The 20,850-nt window shown below is 41.9% G+C and overlaps 2 protein-coding genes across 9 annotated transcripts in view; one reads left to right on the top strand and one right to left on the bottom strand.

The window, feature by feature from the left end:
* EDARADD (EDAR associated via death domain) overlaps positions 1 to 13,221 on the bottom strand; it is a 28,408-nt gene extending 15,187 nt beyond the window's left edge. For 4 of the 8 annotated variants that reach the window (XM_074896786.1, XM_074896790.1, XM_074896788.1 and 1 more), the window contains exons 1-2: positions 5,202 to 5,305; positions 788 to 849 (exon numbers count right to left, since the gene is read on the bottom strand). In XM_074896786.1, the coding sequence (XP_074752887.1) occupies positions 788 to 849; positions 5,202 to 5,232 (93 nt within the window). In that variant the 5' untranslated portion in view covers positions 5,233 to 5,305. Of the gene's footprint in view, positions 1 to 787; positions 850 to 5,201; positions 5,311 to 13,122 lie in introns of those variants that run through there. The other 4 variants (XM_074896787.1, XM_074896789.1, XM_074896793.1 and 1 more) reach the window with 3 other exon arrangements.
* A 459-nt stretch (positions 13,222 to 13,680) lies between these two features.
* Positions 13,681 to 20,850, top strand: part of ERO1B (endoplasmic reticulum oxidoreductase 1 beta) — a 28,670-nt gene continuing 21,500 nt past the window's right edge. Inside the window, exons 1-2 of the mRNA XM_074896782.1 lie at positions 13,681 to 13,988; positions 18,666 to 18,785. Of these exons, the coding sequence (XP_074752883.1) occupies positions 13,890 to 13,988; positions 18,666 to 18,785 (219 nt within the window). The 5' untranslated portion in view covers positions 13,681 to 13,889. The remainder of the gene's footprint in view (positions 13,989 to 18,665; positions 18,786 to 20,850) is intronic.

The following is a 20,850-nucleotide window of genomic DNA, read 5'->3' as shown; positions in this document are numbered from 1 at the left end:
GCTTGCTCACTTGCCATCCATAAAATAAACCAATGTATTTCAATCTGTTTAGGTAACTACAGTTGACAAGTCTCTGGGCTACTCAACACTAACTTCTCCCCAGAGCAAACAATACATAGCAACATTACAAAGAAAAACTCTTAAAATGACTTCACAGAATTTCGTATTACTTTTACCCAATATACTCCTTGTCTCAGCATAAGCCTGACACGTTTACTATTCTAAGACAAAAAAACTTGTCATAAACGGTGTGACTCTGCTTGCCAGCAAGCACTAGAGCGCGCTGTTTGGTCCCTCCTTAGATTCACTCGTGCCTGCTGTAAGGTACTGCTGTTTGGTCTTACTTAACCTTGCCATGTCTTTAACTCATCAGACAAAATAGGTACAGGAAGGAATAACAACTTAGTACAACTGAAATTCTAAGCTTTAGGTGGGTTTTCTTATCCCTCCAACCCATATGGGCAGAAGAATGTCAGCACCAAACTTTCTTGTTTGTTTTGCGGCTTTTTTTAAATTAAAAATGAAACCTCCAGAGGCTATCCCATGGACAGCTCAGCTGATAACACTCAAATCACCTTAAGCACCTACTGGTATTTTTATTCACACTTTAATTGAGCAGGATTAGTAAATTAAAAGTTGGTTATACAACCACAGGGAGAAGCAAATCCATATGTATATATATATGGACGATTTGAATTAACATACTTGAATGTTTTACCTCACTGCTGCACTACATAACTGTAGAGAGCTATAACGATTTTAACTGTGTTAGACCAGAAACACATACCATTGTTAAGGAAAGAGTGCTTGGATCTGTATCCTCCACCGGCTCTTTTGCTGCATGATCTGCTGGAAATAAGAAAGCTTTATCACTGCATAATCCTCAAAATATTTCTGTCTGGCAATTCATATTTTGCTTCTTTGTCTGACCAAAATAAATCACAACTATGCAGACATTACATGCATTACATCAAATTACATTTCCACAAGAAAATATGAGAAAACTAGAAAATGCCAGAGCTACTAGCACACATAGAAGAAACTACATGCAACAAGTAAACCCAACTCTAAGCTAACAAAAGACAGACTTAAATAAAAATTCTAAATTATTTTTAGTAAAAAAAAATAATCACAAAGCAATTCCACAATGAAGAGTAAAATCCAGCAAATCTGCTAAAAGGTAAGGTTTGTAGTGGCAGCACTCTGTTTTTTTCCTCAAAGCAGTAATTCACACAGTAAAGATACCCACTACAACAAAAATGAATACTATAATAAACAGCAGACTGTAGCACAAAACCTAACAAAAAATATATTTGAGGTAAAATGTAATTATTTTTATACAATAGAATTATAAACTCCAATTATATTAAAAGGATACAAAAATAAATCTTCAGGGTACTTGCAGATGAATCATTAAATGCAGACCCCTCTGTATCAATGGCTAACTTGACACATAATAGTGGGGTACTGACCAAATGTGTACAAAGAATCTGAAACAAATCTCATACAGAAGTCAGGATTCACAAAACCACTCCTGTAATTTAATAATCTCTTCTGTTGATAAGTGTCATATTTTCAAAACCCAAAAAGCATTTTAAATTATGTAGTAGGATTTTCACTCCATTCTTGTCAATCTCATTCTAAAAATCCTTATACTTACCGCAAGTACACAATAAATGTTTTCAGCCGCAACCAGTAAGAGGTGACTGGAATCAATATTTGGCGATTACCTTCTCCCACATATAGAAATCAGTGTATTTAGAACACAGTCCCAGAAATTAATTATGAAATGCATAGTAAGCCCCAAAATAACACAGCAGTTACACAGACACTATTCTAACCAACTCAAATTTAGCATATTTGTCTATTTCGGGACCTACTCCTACAAATCCATTCAATACAATAGAACAACAAGTTAAAGCATAAGACTATGCAAGACGGTGCAATAAACAGGCCTGAAAAAAAGGTGGCAGCCGTGGGACAGAAGCAGCCCAAGGCTCCAGGACAGAGCTGTTCTTCCTCCTACTTCTGTGAGGCAGCCCCATCAGCAGAGCTCCTGGGTGTCTGGTGCAGTGCTCAGCCCCTCTCTGCAATTCCAGTTAGAGCCTTCCCCAGCACTAGTGCCCACAGGAAAACCACACGCACTGTCCTGGCAGGGCGGACACAATCGCAAGGGTCACATCTACAAGGCCTGAGCACAGTCTTTGCACACAGACACACTCAATGGGTTAAAAAAGAGGAGGTCTGTGAAATTTCAGATGAACATGTTCACCCTGCAGCACAAAGTTTAGGAAGACATATGCAGAAGATGAAAAACCCCCAAAGCAAACCCCCATATTATTGTCATGTGCTCTTTTTGGTAAATATGAAATCCCTGCTCCTGAAACATGGTATTAACAGAACGTTCAGGATGAAGCCTGCCCTGATGACAAGGGCCAGTACAAACTGCCATAAGCTTCCCAACTCCAGTGCAGAGAGGTTGAGAGTCAGTCTGGAATATGAGAAAATACAGTAAACTGGTGTAAGACACTGCATGACAGCAGGGACAAAAATGGAGGATCCAAGTAGGAACTTGTAGTGAAGAGCTGTGAAGGAACTGGAATGGGAGCTGGGATGAAGTTACAAGCCCACCCTGGAAAGGAAAGCTGAAGGAGGAGGTACTGGGAGCAAAAAAAAAGGCTCCAGGGAAGACGGCCAGCCCAGGCATCCCTTATCTCACCCTTTCTCCACTGTCAGCAAAGACCCAACAAACCCAGTGGCAAAGCATGCAATTTATCGCTAGTTTATTCTAGAGGCCTTACAGCTACTCCTTATGGATTCTTGGATGCATTAAAAAGAAAATATTTTTTAAAATTCTTTCTTTTGCCCTTGTAATATAAGAGGACCCTTGAGGTAGACAAAAGCAGACCCTACAAAAGGTCCATGCCCTGGTGAACCTTGGTGGCTACTGCAGCTATGGTAAGAGCTTTGTCCCCTACATCTCCAAGATACGGCAAAGGTACACTGAGACACTGGTAATTTACTTTCCACAATCCAGAGGGAAGCACTGAAAAAATGGGAGAAGGTCTAAGAATACAGCCATTTGAAATAAGAATCTTGTCAGATCCCAGGGTGACCCTACAAGAGGTGATAGTGGACAGGGTACTGCCGCTTTCTAGGTCTCACACAAAAATACTGACACTGTGAATCTGTGGCTCTGCATCCTTCTTGTTTAGTATCCATCCTGAAAGATATTTAAAAACTGTGTTTCTTTCCCCATACCTCAATTTCTTCCCTTTTGTTTTTCTAGTTCATGAAGAACTGCAATTACCATGTTTTTGAGGTTGCAAACAATTACCACATCCCAATGTTTCTTATAAGTGGCATGTATGCATATTAATATTTGTACCTAAGAATACAGACTTCACGTACTGGCTGCAGATTATTCACCGTGGTCTTGTTGACCACTGATAGAACAGATAATTTGAAAACCACAGACTTAAATATTTAATTGTGAATAAGGCAATTAAAATGCTATCTCCCCTCTCCCTTTCCACACGTATCTCCCACAGCATTCTGCAGGTCATTGTCATACAGCTGGATGCAGGTGCACAGAACAGCAGGGAGGAAAGTTCCCTGTTTATCTCAAATGTAAAACATCCACAGTTTTGCATGTTGAAAGGCCAACAGGAAATACAGGTATCATCTGACCGACTGTTCAGTGCAGACTGTCTGATTTCAGTGACTTTGATAGACAACTTGTTAACAATGGGGTCCCTCAGAAAATCACTATCTCCATACTCCCCACTGACAGCATACAGCCACTGGCCCACATTTACTTCTCCATATGTCAGCCAGGAACCACACGGGAGTTGACTCAGACGGCCATAAATCAGCACGTGCAAACAGACTCAGACAGACCTAAGTCAGGTTCAGTGGTTCCTCCCAAGGTTCCTTTCTGCCGTCCAGCACACTGCTCAGTGGCTGCCATGCCTCTTCCACCTGAGCCTGTCCAGTATAACCAGTCTGCAACAGGAGCTGCGGATTTGTACCCATCACCACCATTTCTCTCTGCTCAGCACTGCCGCTCTAGTGAGGATGTAATGCTGTGCACTAACCAGCAGGAATAGTTTGTCCATTTTATAAACATATATATGCAGAGGTATATATGCGTACACACATAAACATTCAAACTTCTAATTCTACATCTGCTCCTTGTCCTTGGATTGGAAGGAAGTCTGAGGGTAAGCTTTGGAAACCTGTGTGTTTTGACCTTTAAGCAAGAGGGGGATCACAAACCACCATGTAGCAGCAACGGTATTCACCTCTGTTAGTTATTTCCCTGCAGCATCCTAGCCTTGACACCACCAGTAGCGAGTGAAGCACATAAGGTCTACCCTAGTTACGTAGTTCAAAACCATTCACGGATAAGACCTCTTTCACACCAAGGCAGGGCATGCACATTAATAGTATAACTTAGTACGTCTCGAACAAAATAATTACCCTAATACAAATGTTGTTCATTGAGATGAACTCTCTGATTAAACCCAAAGCACCACTGTGGTGCTTTGACCAGAGGCACAGGAACTTCCAATCTGAATAAGAGGAGGAAATATAGCAAATTATATCAGAATAATCAGTTCTCTGAAAAATCTAAGTCCATCAGCACTTGTGGCTTTTTGGTTACCGTTAACTGCTCAAAACTTTGTCACTGTCCGAGCAACAGGTAGGGGAACTCTGTGATGCTGGCACACCTGAGTTGAGGTACCCAAAAGTCATTTGCACTATCGGCTGAGTAAGTTTAAAAGTGTGGGCTCGCTAACCACCCGGAGTCTGGGATTTTAATAAAACGGCTTTTCGATGTGCCGTTAGCAAGCACAAGCTAACTTACACACTAAACACTGGAACAGGCTTGACAAGACAAGTCGCACTAAATCACATCAGCGGAGCAACGAGAAGTTATTACCATGCTTAATTAGCGCGTGCGGAGGGGGAAGGGAGCAACTAAGAAACCCTTTTAATCTCGGCCGGGGGTGGGCTCCTCACCTGGCCCCCGTAAGCCAGGCCCGCGGGTGGCCCCTGCCCGGGGCGGCAGGGGGACGCGGGGCGGCAGGGGGACGCGGGCCGCACGCCGCCCAGCGCCTGCCCCGGGCCCGCGGCGGGGCCCGCGAGCAGCCTCCGCCCCGCCCCGCCCGCCCGGCTCCCCGCGGCGGCGTCCTCACCTGGGGGCAGCGGGTCCTGCGGGGCGGCCATGGGGCGGGCGGCGGCGGCGGCGGCGGGGTCCCAGCGCGAGGAACGAGCGGCACCCGCCGACGTGCCCGGAACCGCCGCCCCGCCGCGCCGCCCCCTTCCTGCCGCCGCCCCGCCGCAGGTAGGGCCGGCGCCGCGCCCGCCGCCGCAGGGACGGAGGGAGGTTGGGCGTTCCGGCCCACCCCCGGCGCTCCCGGGAGCCCGCAGGTCCCCGCCGCGGGAGGCGCCGCTCTCCCGCGGACACGGCGGGATGGCTCCGCCGGGGCGGAGGCGCCCCACGCCTGAAAACTCCCGAAGTTTCATTAAGAGCCCAGGCCGGGCTGCGCGGTGCGGCTCTCCGGGGAGCGCCGGGGTGGGCCGAAAGGATCCTACCGCAGCGGCGGGAACTCGAGCGCTCGTTCCGCGCTCCTACCGATTCTGCTGCGTGTAACCAAGGGCCTTCGCACACAGGGGTCTCGGTGAGGGTGCAGGCTGCGCAGGGCGGGGACGGGGTTCAGAAGACAAGTGCCGCAGAGCAGCGATCGTAACCCGCACTGGCTTTTCATTTAAAATTCGTCCTCTTGTGCTACAGGCACTTCCAGTAGCGTGATGATGGCAAATCTTGGTATGTAATCGCTTTGGGTCCTCACTCTCATCTCTGGCAAATTCTCCCACTTAAGGTTTCGATATACTTTTAAAAATACAGATTTCTTAAGTGGGGTCTGTGCATGAAATTACTTTCTGAATAAAAATCGTGCATTGCTATTAATTGTACAATTCAAACAAAAGAAACAAGCGTATCTCAAATCTGCCATTAAAAAGACCCCATTTGCACATTTAGCCACCTTACTTCTTTATTAACAAGGTATTTTTGCAGCCAAATTCTACGCTCCTACACTGGGAAAGCTCCAATTCAGTCAACTAACTTACACTGGAGTAACAAAGTACAGGGGTTTGGTCCATAAAGCATTAAAAATTGAGTGCTCTTCCACAGATTGTTTTCCATCTCTCATGCATGTTACAAATCTTAAAATCATCAAGATTAAATTGCTCTTATTTTTGGAATTTAAACTGAACACAGCAACTCATCTGCTATTTGACTTTTCATTTGATATCAGCAATATTAATGTTTGTCAATTATTCTGTTATTGAATTTGTGAATTCTTGTAAGAGAGCAAGCCTCTGTGAGGGGAGCTCTTAGGCTGTACCCCTAAATCATCCTACCGGTGAGAGGACCAACATGCTATTCAGAAGATTCAGAGCATCGCCCTTATTTTCACCTGAGACAAATGGAGGTTTTGCCATTGGGTTATACACACACACAAACATATATCTCTATATATCTTAATCTCAAAAGTCAAGCTAACAGATCATTAAATATTTCTGTAATTCACGATGTGTAAAAACCAAAGGAGTAATTTTTAGGCATATTATTGGAGTCTGGCTGCACAAGGTATGGCTTGACTCTGATTGCTTCCACATTGATACTGAAACTCATTCTCAAAGAATGGCGGCACTTCTTGGTTTAAAAGGGTAACACCAAGTCTGGTTAGAAATAAAATTGCTGCTTCTGTTTCCCTAGATTTCCTTAGAGGCATAATCTTTTTGGTGATGGATAATCAGGCCGAGAATTAGAGGGTGGAGCAAGTGTATTCTTACCAAGGCAGATCTGCACAAACGCTAGAGTAATAACTGGAGCCTCTCCTACAACAGTAAGGAATGAGAAAGCCACAACAGAGCTAAGAATTTTCTGGATTTTAAACCTGCCAGATTTATGCCTCAATAAAATGAATGCCATATCTGCTCTGAGAACCTGCATTTACGTATTGCCCCTGTGTGCTGTGTGAAGACTACTGGTTTTAACCCCAGAAGGGGATATAGTCAGTGACTACAAAAACTTTGGATAAACATATGTATAAACTAGATAAAAATGTATCCATTAACCTCCTTCAAAATACCCCTGGTGTACTATTGTTACATAGGTGGCTGTAAACTACAGAAACATACAAAGCATTGGTGTTGGGGGCTAAGCCAGGTTTTTACTATCAGTGTTGCATTTAGTCTTCTGATAATTTACAACATGGTCTTCCTACATTAGGATTTAAAAAACTGTTTTAGTAAACAATAACAAAATAATTTTAGCAGAACAACACTTGTTAATGTTGTTAAAAGTCATGTATTTTTAAAAGTGTATCTGTAAATTACATTGGCTTTTCAATTTGAAACAGGTGGGGGTTTTAAACACATTATTCATAAGGAACTCTAAACTAATGGAACTTACTAATAGAAGTGAATAGTCTAAATAACATTACTGCCCCAAAATTTAGGTTAGTCATCATAATTTAACAATCTTTTCCTGGTACTGAAGGAGGAGCCTGCAATTACATATAAATATCTCTAGAGCACTGTCAACAGTACAGCTTCAGTCAACTGTTGCACGCCTGTTCTTGTATCATTCTTTAATCAGTGATACAGAAATCTTTGTTACTTAACTAACTGACCAGTCCAGAAAGCCAGCAATTAATTTTAGCAAAACTAAATATAGCCATATTATAAAAACTAAGTCCAGAATAAGATAACTTTAAGCAATGGCATTCTCTAAAACAGCAGATTAACTTTCTTAAAATTTCTGTACTTAGTACAATCTGTATCTTACCTTGCTGTAACTCTGCAAGCTGCTGAATTCAGTGTAACTAATAATAAGGTGAAGAGTTAAGGATTTTGTAAATTTTCATTCAAATACAAAATTCATACTTCCAAATAGTTTTTACAAATCAAGTCCACACATGCCTCTTCTCACCCCTTTCCTGGCCCCATCAAAAAAACAGCCATCTTTGATGAGGACAGAGACTTTTCCCAAAGATCTACAAACTATGTGGTAATACATAGCCAGATAGTTTACTGTTTGAAATAGTAATTAACCAAGAGTCTCAAGGGGTTTCCTGCCTTCTGGGCCTACGGCTGTAGATGAAACCTTTTTCCTTCCAGGGACAATATATGCCTGTCCAGCAAAATATAATTGCTATCTCCCCCCCCAAAAAAAAAAAAAAAAGAGAGATAAAGCTTTTTTTTCCTAACTGATCCTCTATGGCTTTTCCCCATGGAAATAAAGAGCTTCTGTTCCAGATCACAACTCCACAGACGCAGTGGAACAGTAACCCTCCTCTCCCTGACAGGGGTTGCTAATAGTCACAGTAGATGTGGGCCTGCCAGTATCGCATGGCAACCTTGTTTATTATTCCTCAGTTGCTTGCTTTATACATTTTAAACATCTTTATTTAAGGAAGCTCATATTAAGTAAAATACTTCTGTTTCAACATAAACTTTTCACCTCTAATGTATTTCAGTAGAGTTAGGAAATACCTCCCCACGTTTTCTTTCCTAGGTACTCTATAGATAGCTTTCAACTGTCCATGGCTTCAGTGCATTGCTAGACCAGTTCTTCAAAATTCTGAGACTGTTTGGAGTAGGAATAATTAACCAGCAGCTAAAGAGTTAAAACCGCTTTCTTTGCCAGTAATGATATTGGTCTGTTCTTTTACAGTTTTACAGGAATGTCACAATTTTGACATTTATTTGACAGAAACAACATTCTATGGAGAAAGTACATGAAATAACACACATAGACCATCTGACGTAAGCCTGGGGATAATTTGTTTGCCTTATAGGACTGCACAATACGGGAATGTTCCCACCACTCCGGGAGCTGCACGGTGTCCAAGTTAAACATGCACCACAGAAACAGTGAAACCTTGCTTTCTCTAGACTGACACGTTGAAACTGAGCCTAATACGGTTGGTTTCAGGCTGCAGCTTATCTCTCTGCAGGGGCATTAGCAGGGTCCCCCTGCCTAGCTGCTTGTTTCCATACACATGTAGAAGTTGAGTTGAGATCTCTACCTCACGATCAGACTTGTTGACAGACAAGCACATGCACAGAACATTCAAGTGCATAAATCTTGGGGTATTTTTTTAAACAAGATTACTTATGTTCATCGGCACCTGCTATATTCAGAAGCTTGAAAGAGTTAGTAGACTCATTTCTTTGCTAGCATTCTTTCTTCAAAATGTATAGGTACTACAGGAATGACTAAGAGTCCAGAGATTACTCCTGTACTCTTGATTCAGACCATGCTGTCATACACTACACAATGCAGCTTGTTAACATTCAATTATAACACACACACTTGAAACACAGGAATGAGGATACAAGTGTATAGCAAAGATTCATAGTTATTTTTTCCACCACCTATAAAAACTTCAGAAAAAGTTCTCCTTCCTTGTACTTTGTGATTGTTTTTTACTACATTCTATCTTTCACCTGGTTTTCCTCATATTAATTGTGAAGATACAACTATGCAATTTTCACATTAAAAATTTTCCTTTTGTTTCACTACTCTGAATTTGACTTACTGTTTTGCCCTTTACAGCCCATAATCCTTCCATTTCTCGTTTGTCTAGACATCCACGGGTACTTTTCAAGTGTTATTTACAACAGTTGCCTCAGACTTGAGCATATAGTGTGGTTTTAAGGCAAGTATCAGTAGGTAAGAACAGCATGTCAGTGAAGCATGACCTGCAAGGAAACTTAACTTGTACTGGGCCTAACCACAGCAGGATAAAACAGGGTTTGAGCATACAAGTTTTTCAGCTGTAGCAGGCCTGATCGACCACAGAGCTCATGTGCCTCTCTGTGTGCTCTCTGTACTTACATCAGGTGGTTTACTGAAAGTCCTTACCCATGCCTTTGCCTTGCTCTATCATTACGTTGTCACAACGAGGCTACCACAAGATGTTCCAGCGCTCAACAGGCACCACACTGCTGCTGTTTGCGAGACTTAAACAGATGTTTGTGACATATCGATTCCTCTCGTTTACTCTCCTAAGCTTAGAAAGGACTCACTCAAATGTTAATTTGGAAAAATAAATAAAGGCAGACGTTTCAAGGGCAAAAAATTTCCAAAAAGCCACATTTCAGATTACTGAAATCTAGTTCAGGAACTTGGCAAAGCAGCTGGGATTTACCAAGCTTCTCCTAACGTGAAATGTGAAGCCACTCTGTTTTGCCTGTCTGTTCACTTAAATTAGTCCATAATAATTTCTAAGTTACATTTTTTATACAGTTGATGACCACAGCTCATTATTTCTGCATACAACTACAGTGCATAAGCTTAATTCTGGCCAATAAGAGCTGACTCAAAAGCACTGATGGAGCTCATACAAGAAAAGTAGCAGGATTTTATCAGTTTCAGTTCCCACTGTGTCTTCTCTGCAGGCCAGAGTCAAGTTTGGTAATCACAGATTTTTTATATCCCCTAAAAGACCATCTGTCACTTGCTGGTGCACCCAGATCTCTGTCCACTCTAGAGAACAATGCTGTGATGGGGAACAGGTGACTCAGATGTGTGTTACTTCACTCTTATTTACTAATACAGAATAATGTTTTTAATTCCTGCGTGCAAGGCTTTCTTTGCTTGCACATAGAAACTGTTAGAGCTTGCAAATAAAACTGTCAACGTTTTTACAGCAACACATATTATGAAATCACAGAAGATATCTGCGTACATGCCAAGCATGTACATTGAAAAAGTAAATATGTATGCCAGACTCTTCATAAGCCCAGCAAGCTGTAAACTATGATTATTCCTGGATAATATTTACTGGACAAGCCAGTAAAGACTTGTCCCCAACCCCTGCTAAAATATTATTACCTCATGTCAAGTTTCTTTAAAAGAAAGCAGCTTAGTAGATACTCCCAGCTTTGTACCATGCTGATAGGCTTTGTTTGAAGTCATAAGCCTGTTTCTTCTGCAGCTAATTCCTGAAATTGATTTCACAAAGAAATACTATATTAGGATCTTTACATTTAAAAAAAAAAAAATTATACCATTGCCAAAGTAGTATTCACAGGTTGAAATCAACACTAAAACATAAAATAAGATTGGAAGTACCCTAGAGTTTAGAAGACTGTATTAAACTAAATTCAGCCCTGGTGTAGCAGATAATATACATATACATAAGTATGTACAAGGAATTAATTTTTTTGCCCCTTAAAATTATCCATTAAACATTTTCTACAGTCAATTCCTTATGCTTCTAACATGGCAGTCACAAACTAAACTGCTACTACTGACTTTTGATGAAAGCAGGGTAAGACTCTGTTAGAGGTAAAGAAATAAAATACTTTCTGTAACTAACATAAAACTCTCTTAACTGACAACTGAGTGAACACTATGACTTAGAAAATACGACAGTTTACATCTATTTTGCATAGTCCTTTATGCAGCGTAAGTGCTTGATTCTTCAAAGGTTTGGGGGCTTTTTAAAATACTTATGATAGAAACTTTGGTCCAGAATCAAAGTTACAAAATGAAAACAAATACAATGAATTCACCTGAATCTGCTAAACAGAAACAGTCCCTTTGTGAGAAGTACAAACCACTGGCGATAAAGGAGTACTGATAGTAAGAGCAAACCATGGTAATAGAAACACTAGCATTAGCTGCTCTGCCATTTCTTCTCAAATATCTAGCAAATTTCTTGGTCCACTGATGCAGAAAGTAGGCATAGATTCTCATTTAATCATTCCCAAATGACAGATGTACTGCCTGTACTCTAGAAAGGAGGGAGCAATTATACCATCTCTCAACAAGGACCAAACTATAAAACTCTATTTCATTGTCTTTGTAATGCCTAGCTATCCTTCATCTCTTCAAGACATTTGCAACAATGCAAAATTTGTGACACACTGGCACTTAAGGACAAATATAATGGAAAATAATTTGAATTAATTAGTAAGTAAGTAACAATGGCCAATCTAAAAACTTTTAAGCTCTCTGAAGTAGTTTCCCCAACCACATCTCCATACTCGAGTAAAAGAGTACACTCCTCTGACTGAAAGGGTGTAAGAAGAACCTGGGTTAGCAGACAGGATTTTATTTTCAATCTAATTCCAACAACCTGCACATGAAATCAGCGCAACACTTGTGTTTGCCTACTGGAAAATGAATTTTTGCAATTCTGAAAGTGAATTACTGGTATGTATTTAACTGTTGGGAGCAAAACATGGTTTCCAAGGTGTTTGGTTTTTGGTTTTAAGATTTTGAAAGGAACTGAAAAGAAGCAGCAATAACAGTTCCAATACCTATTGGCAAAGCACAGCTAGACAGCTTTAATTGATGTCATACCGACTTTTAACCTCTCAAGTGTCAAAACAGTCTCCCTAAGGGGTCAGGGGAAAAAAAAAAAAAAAATTGGGTGTAGCTAAACTGATCTAACAGCAACCAGCCACTGGAAGGGATAGTTCTACCCTCTGTTCTTCCTACCAGGATATGTACCCTTGCCTCTTCCCCCGCATCGAGTGATGAAACAGACATACAGTGAGTCAATTCAGCTGGCTGCTCTGGCAGAAAATTATCCCTAGAGGGGGGAAAAATACTAAATCGCTCAAGTAGCTGAAATGATTTACCACACAACTCCAGGACTGCTAGGTCACATACATGGGATGGGGAACTTGGAGAAGGAAGGAGAGGGAGAAACAGGACTGCCTCTTTCAGCGTAACTCAGTATTTCGTTATCTTAGCTGCAACGTGAAACCACATCTGAAAGCACCTTCTTCCTTGTCTTCTAGGCTTCAATTTGCTACACAGGAGCCTGTGCCTCCACTAAAAAAAAACAAATTAAAAAAAAAAAAAGCCGGTGGATTTGAAGTATATAGCTTTTCTATTAACTTTCAGCCTTGCTCTCAAAAGGAACAGGTAAGAGAATCAGACAAGGCAAAGCGGTTATTTCCTATCTTCCTGTACTTCTTGCCGTTAAGTGTGTCTATCTTCATATAAATAGCTTCTCGTAAAAGCAGCTGTGCTGAGAGAAAAGGGCAGTTTAACCTGAAAGAAAAAAAGCGGCTTCTACATACTCAACGCAATTCACCTCTAGGGCACTTCCCGACACTTCGCTGCAGCCGGAAGACGAGAAGGCTCTAGAAGCACTTTTTGTCTCTGCGAGACACCCGGCCGAGGGCTGGACGCGGGCGCCGGTAAACACCGGACATTCCAACCTCCCGGCGGCGGGCCCCTCTTGCCTAACGGCGGAGCGGGAAGGCCTGCGGGCGCTGCCTAACGCAACCGCGTAGCGCAGGGCTAGCGCGGCGCCAACCCTTGCTTCCACACGGGTGGCACCCCGCGGCGGGACGGCGCCCCTCGCCGCCATCTCCCCGTTCCTGCCTCCTCTCACGCGGCTCCTGCTGCCCCTCCCGCGCGCACGCGCCCAGCAGCCCCTCCCTCGCCGCTTGTTTTGGAGGCGCGCGTGGTCCTCTCCCATTGGCCGCCGCCCCGCGCCCCGCCCCGCCCCTCCCCAGCCCCGCCGCGGCCGGGGGTTGCGCGCGCGCGCGGACTACAGCTCCCGGGATGCCGCGCGGCTGCCGGAGGAGCGGGCGCTCGGGCGGGCGGCGGCGGCTGCGTGAGAGGACGGGGTGTGCGCGGCGGTGCTGGCAGCCCCGGCAGCCAGGCGCGGGCAGGTTAAGGTGAGCGCGGCGCCCCCGCCCGACGGGAGGAGACGCTGCCGCTGCTGCCGACCCTCGGTTCGTCTCTCTCCTTCCTGTGGCGGCGGCTGCTGCGCGGTGCGGCGGGGCGAGGGCCGCCCTCCCCTGTCAGCCGCGGCGGGCGGGGCGGCGGCGGCGGCAGCATGAGCGGCGGCGGTGCCGTCCGGAGCGCAGCGGCGAGGGCACGGTTGGCAGCGCGGCTGGTGGCGGCGCTCTGCTGCGTCCTGACAGCGGAGGCCCAGGTAGGAGCCGGCGGCGGGTGGGGCGGCGCGGGGCGGCAGGGTCCCCTCATGGCGCGGAGCGGGGGGGAGCGTGGCCGGGCAGGGCTGCCCCACCGCTGCGTGGACTGAGGGGAAGGGCGGCAGAGGTCCTGCCTGTCTCGGGCCGGAGGAGGCGCTGAGGGCGCTGCGGGGGGGAGAAGGCGGCTTCGTGCCGTCCCTAGTGCAGCTTCGCCGGCGGACAAGTCTGGGGGGCCCTCGCTGGAGTCCGCAGCCCAAGTCCTGCCTGTCCGCTACCCTGCAGTTGCTACTTGCTGGGATCCGGCCCGGTGACGGGCCGCTGGGTGCCTCCGGTCTGCGGGGCCCTGCTGCTCCCACAGTGAGGGGAGAAGTTGATTGGCCTGGCAACTACGGGTAGTACCCTTATGTAACGGTCCAGCTACACGGAGGAGCTGTTTAATCCAGGTAACGCTGCTTGCTGCCCGTGGGGTGTTGTGCTGAGGAGCTCTGGGTTGGATCGTACCCTTGGCTTAGGCAGAAACCTCGATGTCCTTATGAAGTCGATGCGAAGCCGTGTATTTGAGTGGTAGTATCAGTGCCTGGGCTTGGCTTGCGTTTAGGTCGTGTTTGTTTGCCCATGATACAGAGGAGGGTAAGAACGCTCCTTCTTTCAGTAAACTGCCTTCATAGCTTCAGAAGGACAAGTGCCTGTAGTTGCGAGTTTGCTATTCAGCAGTGTGACTGTGACTGAAATAATAGCTGGTGGCAAGTAGGGAAGGATTTCACCTGGTCCAGAGACTAATTAGAGTGAGTTTATATGGAAGTACGATGTCCACGTGCAACAAAGTGTGTCTTCTGCATCTGATTATTATTTTTCTTATATTTCCTAAATTTCTCCTTTTTATAATATGCTGTTTTGTAAGTGACCATCCAAGGCAGTGACTAGATAGCATAAATAGCTTTTATTGCAGGTGGGGGTTTTTTTGTAAGTTGAGCTTTCCTCAGGTTTAAAACCCCCTTATTTTAGTAGCTATTTTAGAACAACTAAATGCTAATTGAATTGGTATTCTTAAAGAAGCCATTAACAAACTGGCATTGCTTATGACGCTTAGCAGAGGGATTGGTTGTTGCTGTTTCACAAAATTGTTAGCATATCGTATTCAAAGTTTAAATATCTAGAGTTTGACTTGTGCAGGGGAAAATAAGCTAGCTCTTAATTCTTGGCCTCATGTTACCTATAGCTTCTCTCTCATTCTGCAGCTATGGCAAAGTGAAATGTTAAGGAACAAAACAAGGCATCCCAGGTGGTCTTCTAATTGTTGAAGCAATTAAAATACAACAACCTGATAACGCTAATAAGGTTGTTTGTATGAATAGACTGCTTGTTAGTATATGCATTTATTCAGGTTTTTCTTAATGTTGAAGTGCTGAATACGTTTCTCTTTCCAGATTTCATAAGGAGAAATTGATGCGGGTTGGATGTTGACCTTTTCTCCTGAAAGGTTGATTTATCTCAGAGAAGATAAGTTAGAAGTTTAATATCTCCAGTACAGCTCTTGTATCAGTACAAGAACTAAACTAGGTTTGACAACAACTGGAAATACTTTGATAAGCATATTGAAAATGTAGAAGAAACAGCAGCTATTCAAGGTCAGAAGACTTATTGAACACAAATTATAGTAGGCTAATGCTTTTAGAGTTTATCACAGAGTTCAAAGTAATTACCAGATGAAAAGAAAGCTTGATACTTGGCCATTGTAATAAAAGTTGTGATAATTTACAGTACAGTTGAGCATTGTATTTGTAGACTAAGTTAATTAGCAGTTAGAAAAAGGCATAATACCAATTGTGTGAATAGCAAAGTAGGTCTTGCGATAAGTAGTTTTAACTGTGTTAAAATTACTGTTGTTATTTTGATGTCTCCAGTTTGAAAAGGAATTCACTGGAAGATCAGGTGTTGACAAATATGAAACAATTTTCTTCCTGTTCTCAGAGTGTTTCATCATTAGACAAGTGAGAGCATTGAATACTACACCTGGACTAATAAAAACCCCTCTAACTGTGGTACCTGAAGCCTGTGTTGCTGTTGTATTAGTGTGCTGTGAATGGGCTCCACTGATGTGCAGTATTGGTGTTTCATGTGTGCTGTCAAACCATTTTGTAAATTGTGGTTTGGTACAGATATAGCCTAGTTTAATTTTAGAGCATGCCTTCCAAGGAAACATTGATTTTGCTATTTTATGTATACAGGGAGCTAACTGTTCCAGTTTTGAAAAAGTTGTTGGAAAGAGATGGAGATTTTCTTTTGCTCTTGTTACTCTAAAGTTATTCTTCTCTTAATAAAACCAGTTCTAGATTTTGGGGAGGGTTTATTTCTGAAACTTAATAATGTTCTAAGTAAACTGTACAGTGTTTTGAAAGATGTTCTTAGAATGGAGATTTTGTCAGAGTCATCTGGCAAAGGTGTGACCTCCATTAGTTTGACATCTTAGTTGAATAAAAAGACTTAAGCTTTTTATTTTTCCATGGAATTTGACAATGAATCTAACTACTGTGTGTTTGTTTGGAACATTTTCCCCTGAAAAAGCATTTTCAGTTTTGCATGGATGGTAAAAATATTTTTGTAAGCAGTAAATAGCTTCATGAGGTGGTCATCAAAGTAATTTTCTACTCTTTACCTTCTGAGTCCAAAGAAAATTTCGTGGATCTTTCCTACTGCTTTCAGCTTAATAAATTATTGCTGTTCACACAAGGTTTATTCTGTTTATACAGTTTGATAATATTTGAGCAGAATGTTAAGTTAACTTTTTGCCTTTTTATATTATAATGAAATACACTGTTTTGTGGTATGGTGTTGCCTGTAAGGACCGCAAAATTAATTTCTGCCTATGTGTGATCAATAAGAAAATGTGAAATTTGTAATGAAATCATTATAGATTAAAATGCATGGGGGGTTCATTTCTGTAAATATCTGTAATAACTAGTTTTGTCTTCTGTCATTCAGTTGTCAGTCATGTGGGTTGTGAGCTTTCTTGGCTTTGTGAAAAACCTGTAACTGCACATAGGCTCTTTCATAGCTGTTTGCCCAGGTCTGAAGTTAGGTAACATTAACAAGGCAGGCATAACAGTGTGGAAGACTTTGGGTAAAGTAACCTCTCTAAATGAGTTTTACTTCATTGCCACATCTGCTCTGCAGAATTATGACAGCCTATTTAGTGCCTCAGGAAAAGGGAATCTACATAAGGTGAATTTTCTACTTAAATGCTTTATTGCCATACCCTCACCTCTTTATTCCCACAGGGAGTTGGGTGAAGTACATTTTCCAGGCCTCCTTTATGCTTCATAAAAGAGCAGAAGCCTACAATGTAGTTTCTAGTGACTTTTACATCAAGCTTGGTTATATAAGAATATCTGTTTTGTAAAGTAGTGATTTATCATGCATAAAACAGATTAGATGATTTCATGATCTCATCTATGTGAAATCTGTAGAGAAAAAAAAGCTACAAAGTATTTTTCGTCTCCTTTTGCACATAACCTTTTAAGACTTAGTTCTTCTAAGCCTGTGCAAGATATAAGATGTGTGGGCTTTCTGTTTTATATGCTTTTGAGGCCATTATGTATGTCAGCGAATTTCCTGTCTGGCTGGAGATGGTAGGTAGCTAACAGCAGTGTTTGGTTCCATTCCCTTAGATACAGTCTAAAGCCTTCAAACTTATGTTTGAAGGGCCTTTCAAAAATGTTTGCAGTTGTTTAAGAAGCTATGCCTGAGAGTAGTTTGTTTAGATTTATTGAAATTTATCATACAAAAGTTCATATAATCGGGGCTTCTGTCTTTCACTAAGGTGCTGTCAGGGTCTCGGCAAGAGTGTTGCTGTAGCTTAGCCTGCTGAATGAGTTGGGCCTGTCTTCTCCTCTGCTTGCACAGTCCTGCCTTCCTCTCCTGTGCTGGCAGCAGCGCCTCTGCACTTGTGTGCACTCTTCTTTGCAGAGGTAGTCTTAAGCTAGTGCGGTACCTTGAACCAGCTACTGTCCTGGCACAAGAAGAGGGAGGAGGGGACCTGGAAAGTTCAGACTTAGTTTCGCAACGCATTTACAGCCTTTCTATACAGGTGCCTGCACTTAGTTTTCCTACTATTTCTTCGTAGAATTTAACTGTGAAGTTATTAACTTCTTGGTGCAAAAACTACCTATTCCCCTTTCTCCCATGACTCTAAAGAGACGAGCTGGAGTGTTCTTACACTTTGAGAAGAATTAGAAAAATAAGATGACAATGCATGACTGGGTTTTTTTAAGCAATTCAACTAAAGAGTGTTCGGTAGGAGAATACTTGGTGTGCAACTCTGGTGTGCTAATATACCATGTGTTCATAGTTTGGAAAAATCTTGCTGCTCATTCTGCAGAAAATTTTATATGCTGAATCATCAACAGTTTCAGAGCTGAAAGTGTTAATCAGGCTAGTATTGATTCAGCATTGTGTTTGGACGTGGACTTAAGCTCAGAAAAAGTGTTAAGGTTTGATATATTCTAATTCTTATTAAGGTATGTTGTAGAGTATTTTAATAATGAGAAATAAATTATTTGCTATGAAACTGCATTTTACTAGTACTTCTTTTGGCTGCCATCTTTTTCTCTTTAGAGGATTTTTCTCTAATTAATACTGCATTTCTTGATTAAAAATAAATTTTAATGTATTTTTATTAGCTCACAGGAGTCCTGGATGATTGTTTATGTGACATAGAAAGCATCGATGACTTCAATACTTTCAAGATCTTCCCCAAAATACAGAAACTGCAAGAACGTGATTACTTCAGATATTACAAGGTACAATTAAAATGGTACTTTCCTGAATAATTTAAATAAAATCCAGAAAACATAGGAAGGATTACAGATCAAACCAACTTGTCTATTTTAAGTCGTCTTTTAGGAGCACATGGCTCTTGAATTTGGTTGTAGCAGATTTTCAGTCCCTGACAGTTATGTTGGTAATAAGTCATGTTTGCCGTGTTAATCCTGGAGTTAGTGACAGTAAATTATGACTGCTTTCATTCAACTGATAAGTGGTAATTTTAAAGGTAATATCTTTGCATTGCAGCATCTAGAAAAGGATTATATATTAGCAACTTTCTGACGGCACAGTACTTGTCTTGTAAGAAGTGTGTGCAATTTGAAATGGAAATGCTGCAATGATTTTCTTTTCCTATAAGTTGCTGTTTTAGTTCTAATTTTAGTGTTTGCTATTTAGAGAACTGTTATTTCTTTGAAAAATAGGTAAAATTACTCAATTTTCAAGTAGTATGTAATATCACAGTTTTAAGACGCTAAACATTTTTTTCATTGTATTAGAATCTGATGGGCAGAATAAGACTTTGAAGCCTGATAATTCTGTTTTCAGATATGCTTAACTTAAGAATGAGTTTGCATTTTGACTGAGCTGATTAGAGAGTTGCCTGCCTCTGGAAAAAGCAGGCTGTGCTCCTTTAGGGCAGACTGTCCTGCTTCTTTCCTACTTTTAGCTCTTGAGCTTGTCTGAGCTTGAGGCCAATGCATCTCTAACCTGGTAGATTTTTAGTTTGGATGTTTGGGTTTGGTAGTTGGTTGTTGTGGGTTTTTTTCCCCAGGACGTAGCAAGTTATGTAGCTGATCTGGAATCAGACAAGTGTTAAACTCATGCAAGGTGGGGTTATGAATGTGAGGAAGGAGAAAAAAAACCTAGAATCTTCCCTTTCTAGTCTGACCAAGCAGTAATGTGTAACTTCACCCTGAATCTTCTCCTGCTACATGATACTGTTCTAACTTCACTTTTCAGGAGAAACAAGGTATGTGCAACTTCAGTGATAATACATCACATAGTAGTAATTAGATTCTCCAGAGGCCACAGAAAGATACAAAAAGTATTTGAAGAGGAGGAGCAACAGGTATACAGGGTTTTATACAACAGTAATTTCATCCTGCAATTTTAGAGCTAATCTTAATTTCACTAGCAGTTCTGCAGATCATACTTTAATGATGTGTTGCAATCTTCCCTCATCTTTCATACTGATCTTCCTAATAGATGGGCAGTTACAAGGACCAGTGTGCAGTCCACCCATCACCACATATTAGTTAGTATTTCCAGGTGTGACAGGGAGGAATTTGTGTTGAACAAAGTGAATAAGTAAGTTGGAATGTCTTTCCCTTTTCCCCTCCGAATAAGCAACAGAGTTTTTTTGATATCCCTGCACAAAATCATGGAAGTGCTGTTAAGCACATAGATGGATGTGGAAATTGTGAGGGAAGACAGTGATCATCTAGGTCAACTACAGTGTAGCTAAATACTGAATAAACATTGGGGGAGTATACTTGTCTGGGAGTGAAAACACTCCTATTCTGAAGTAATTTAATTTCTAATAGGAATTTGGATCATGAACTTCTGTAACTATGGTCACAGTATTCCCACTGTGTTACTAGTTCAACAGCCGTAAAAGAATTCACACATTAATACTGAATGGAACTAGCTAGTTTTTCTTTAAAATCAAAGTTTTCTTCAGCCTTTAAAGTCTTGCTGAAATTGTGCTGGGTGGTTTCTAGATAGTTAGTGCAACACTTATTGATAAAAGAAAAAAGGAATAAGACATTTTGTCTCTGTATAGTTTTATACATAAAACCACACAAACTATAGAAGCCTCATGATAAGGAATCTAGCTTTTAATCTGTGGCAAGTACTGAATAATACTGTAAACAATAATAATGAAATCTAATACTTCAGACCCTGAAGAAAGTAGAAGGATGTTCTATGTAGTCAGTGCATGTTTGGTATTGATTAAAGTACAAGTGCTATACAGCCTCAGTTTGTCTCAGAAGTGGTGTGTGTGTGTGTGCGCACTGGTTTTTAGCACTCTTGAATCAT

This window comes from Athene noctua, chromosome 1 (genome assembly GCF_965140245.1).
Source record: "Athene noctua chromosome 1, bAthNoc1.hap1.1, whole genome shotgun sequence".
Taxonomy (NCBI): Eukaryota; Metazoa; Chordata; class Aves; order Strigiformes; family Strigidae; genus Athene; species Athene noctua.
This window is presented reverse-complemented; position numbering and strand designations above follow the sequence as displayed.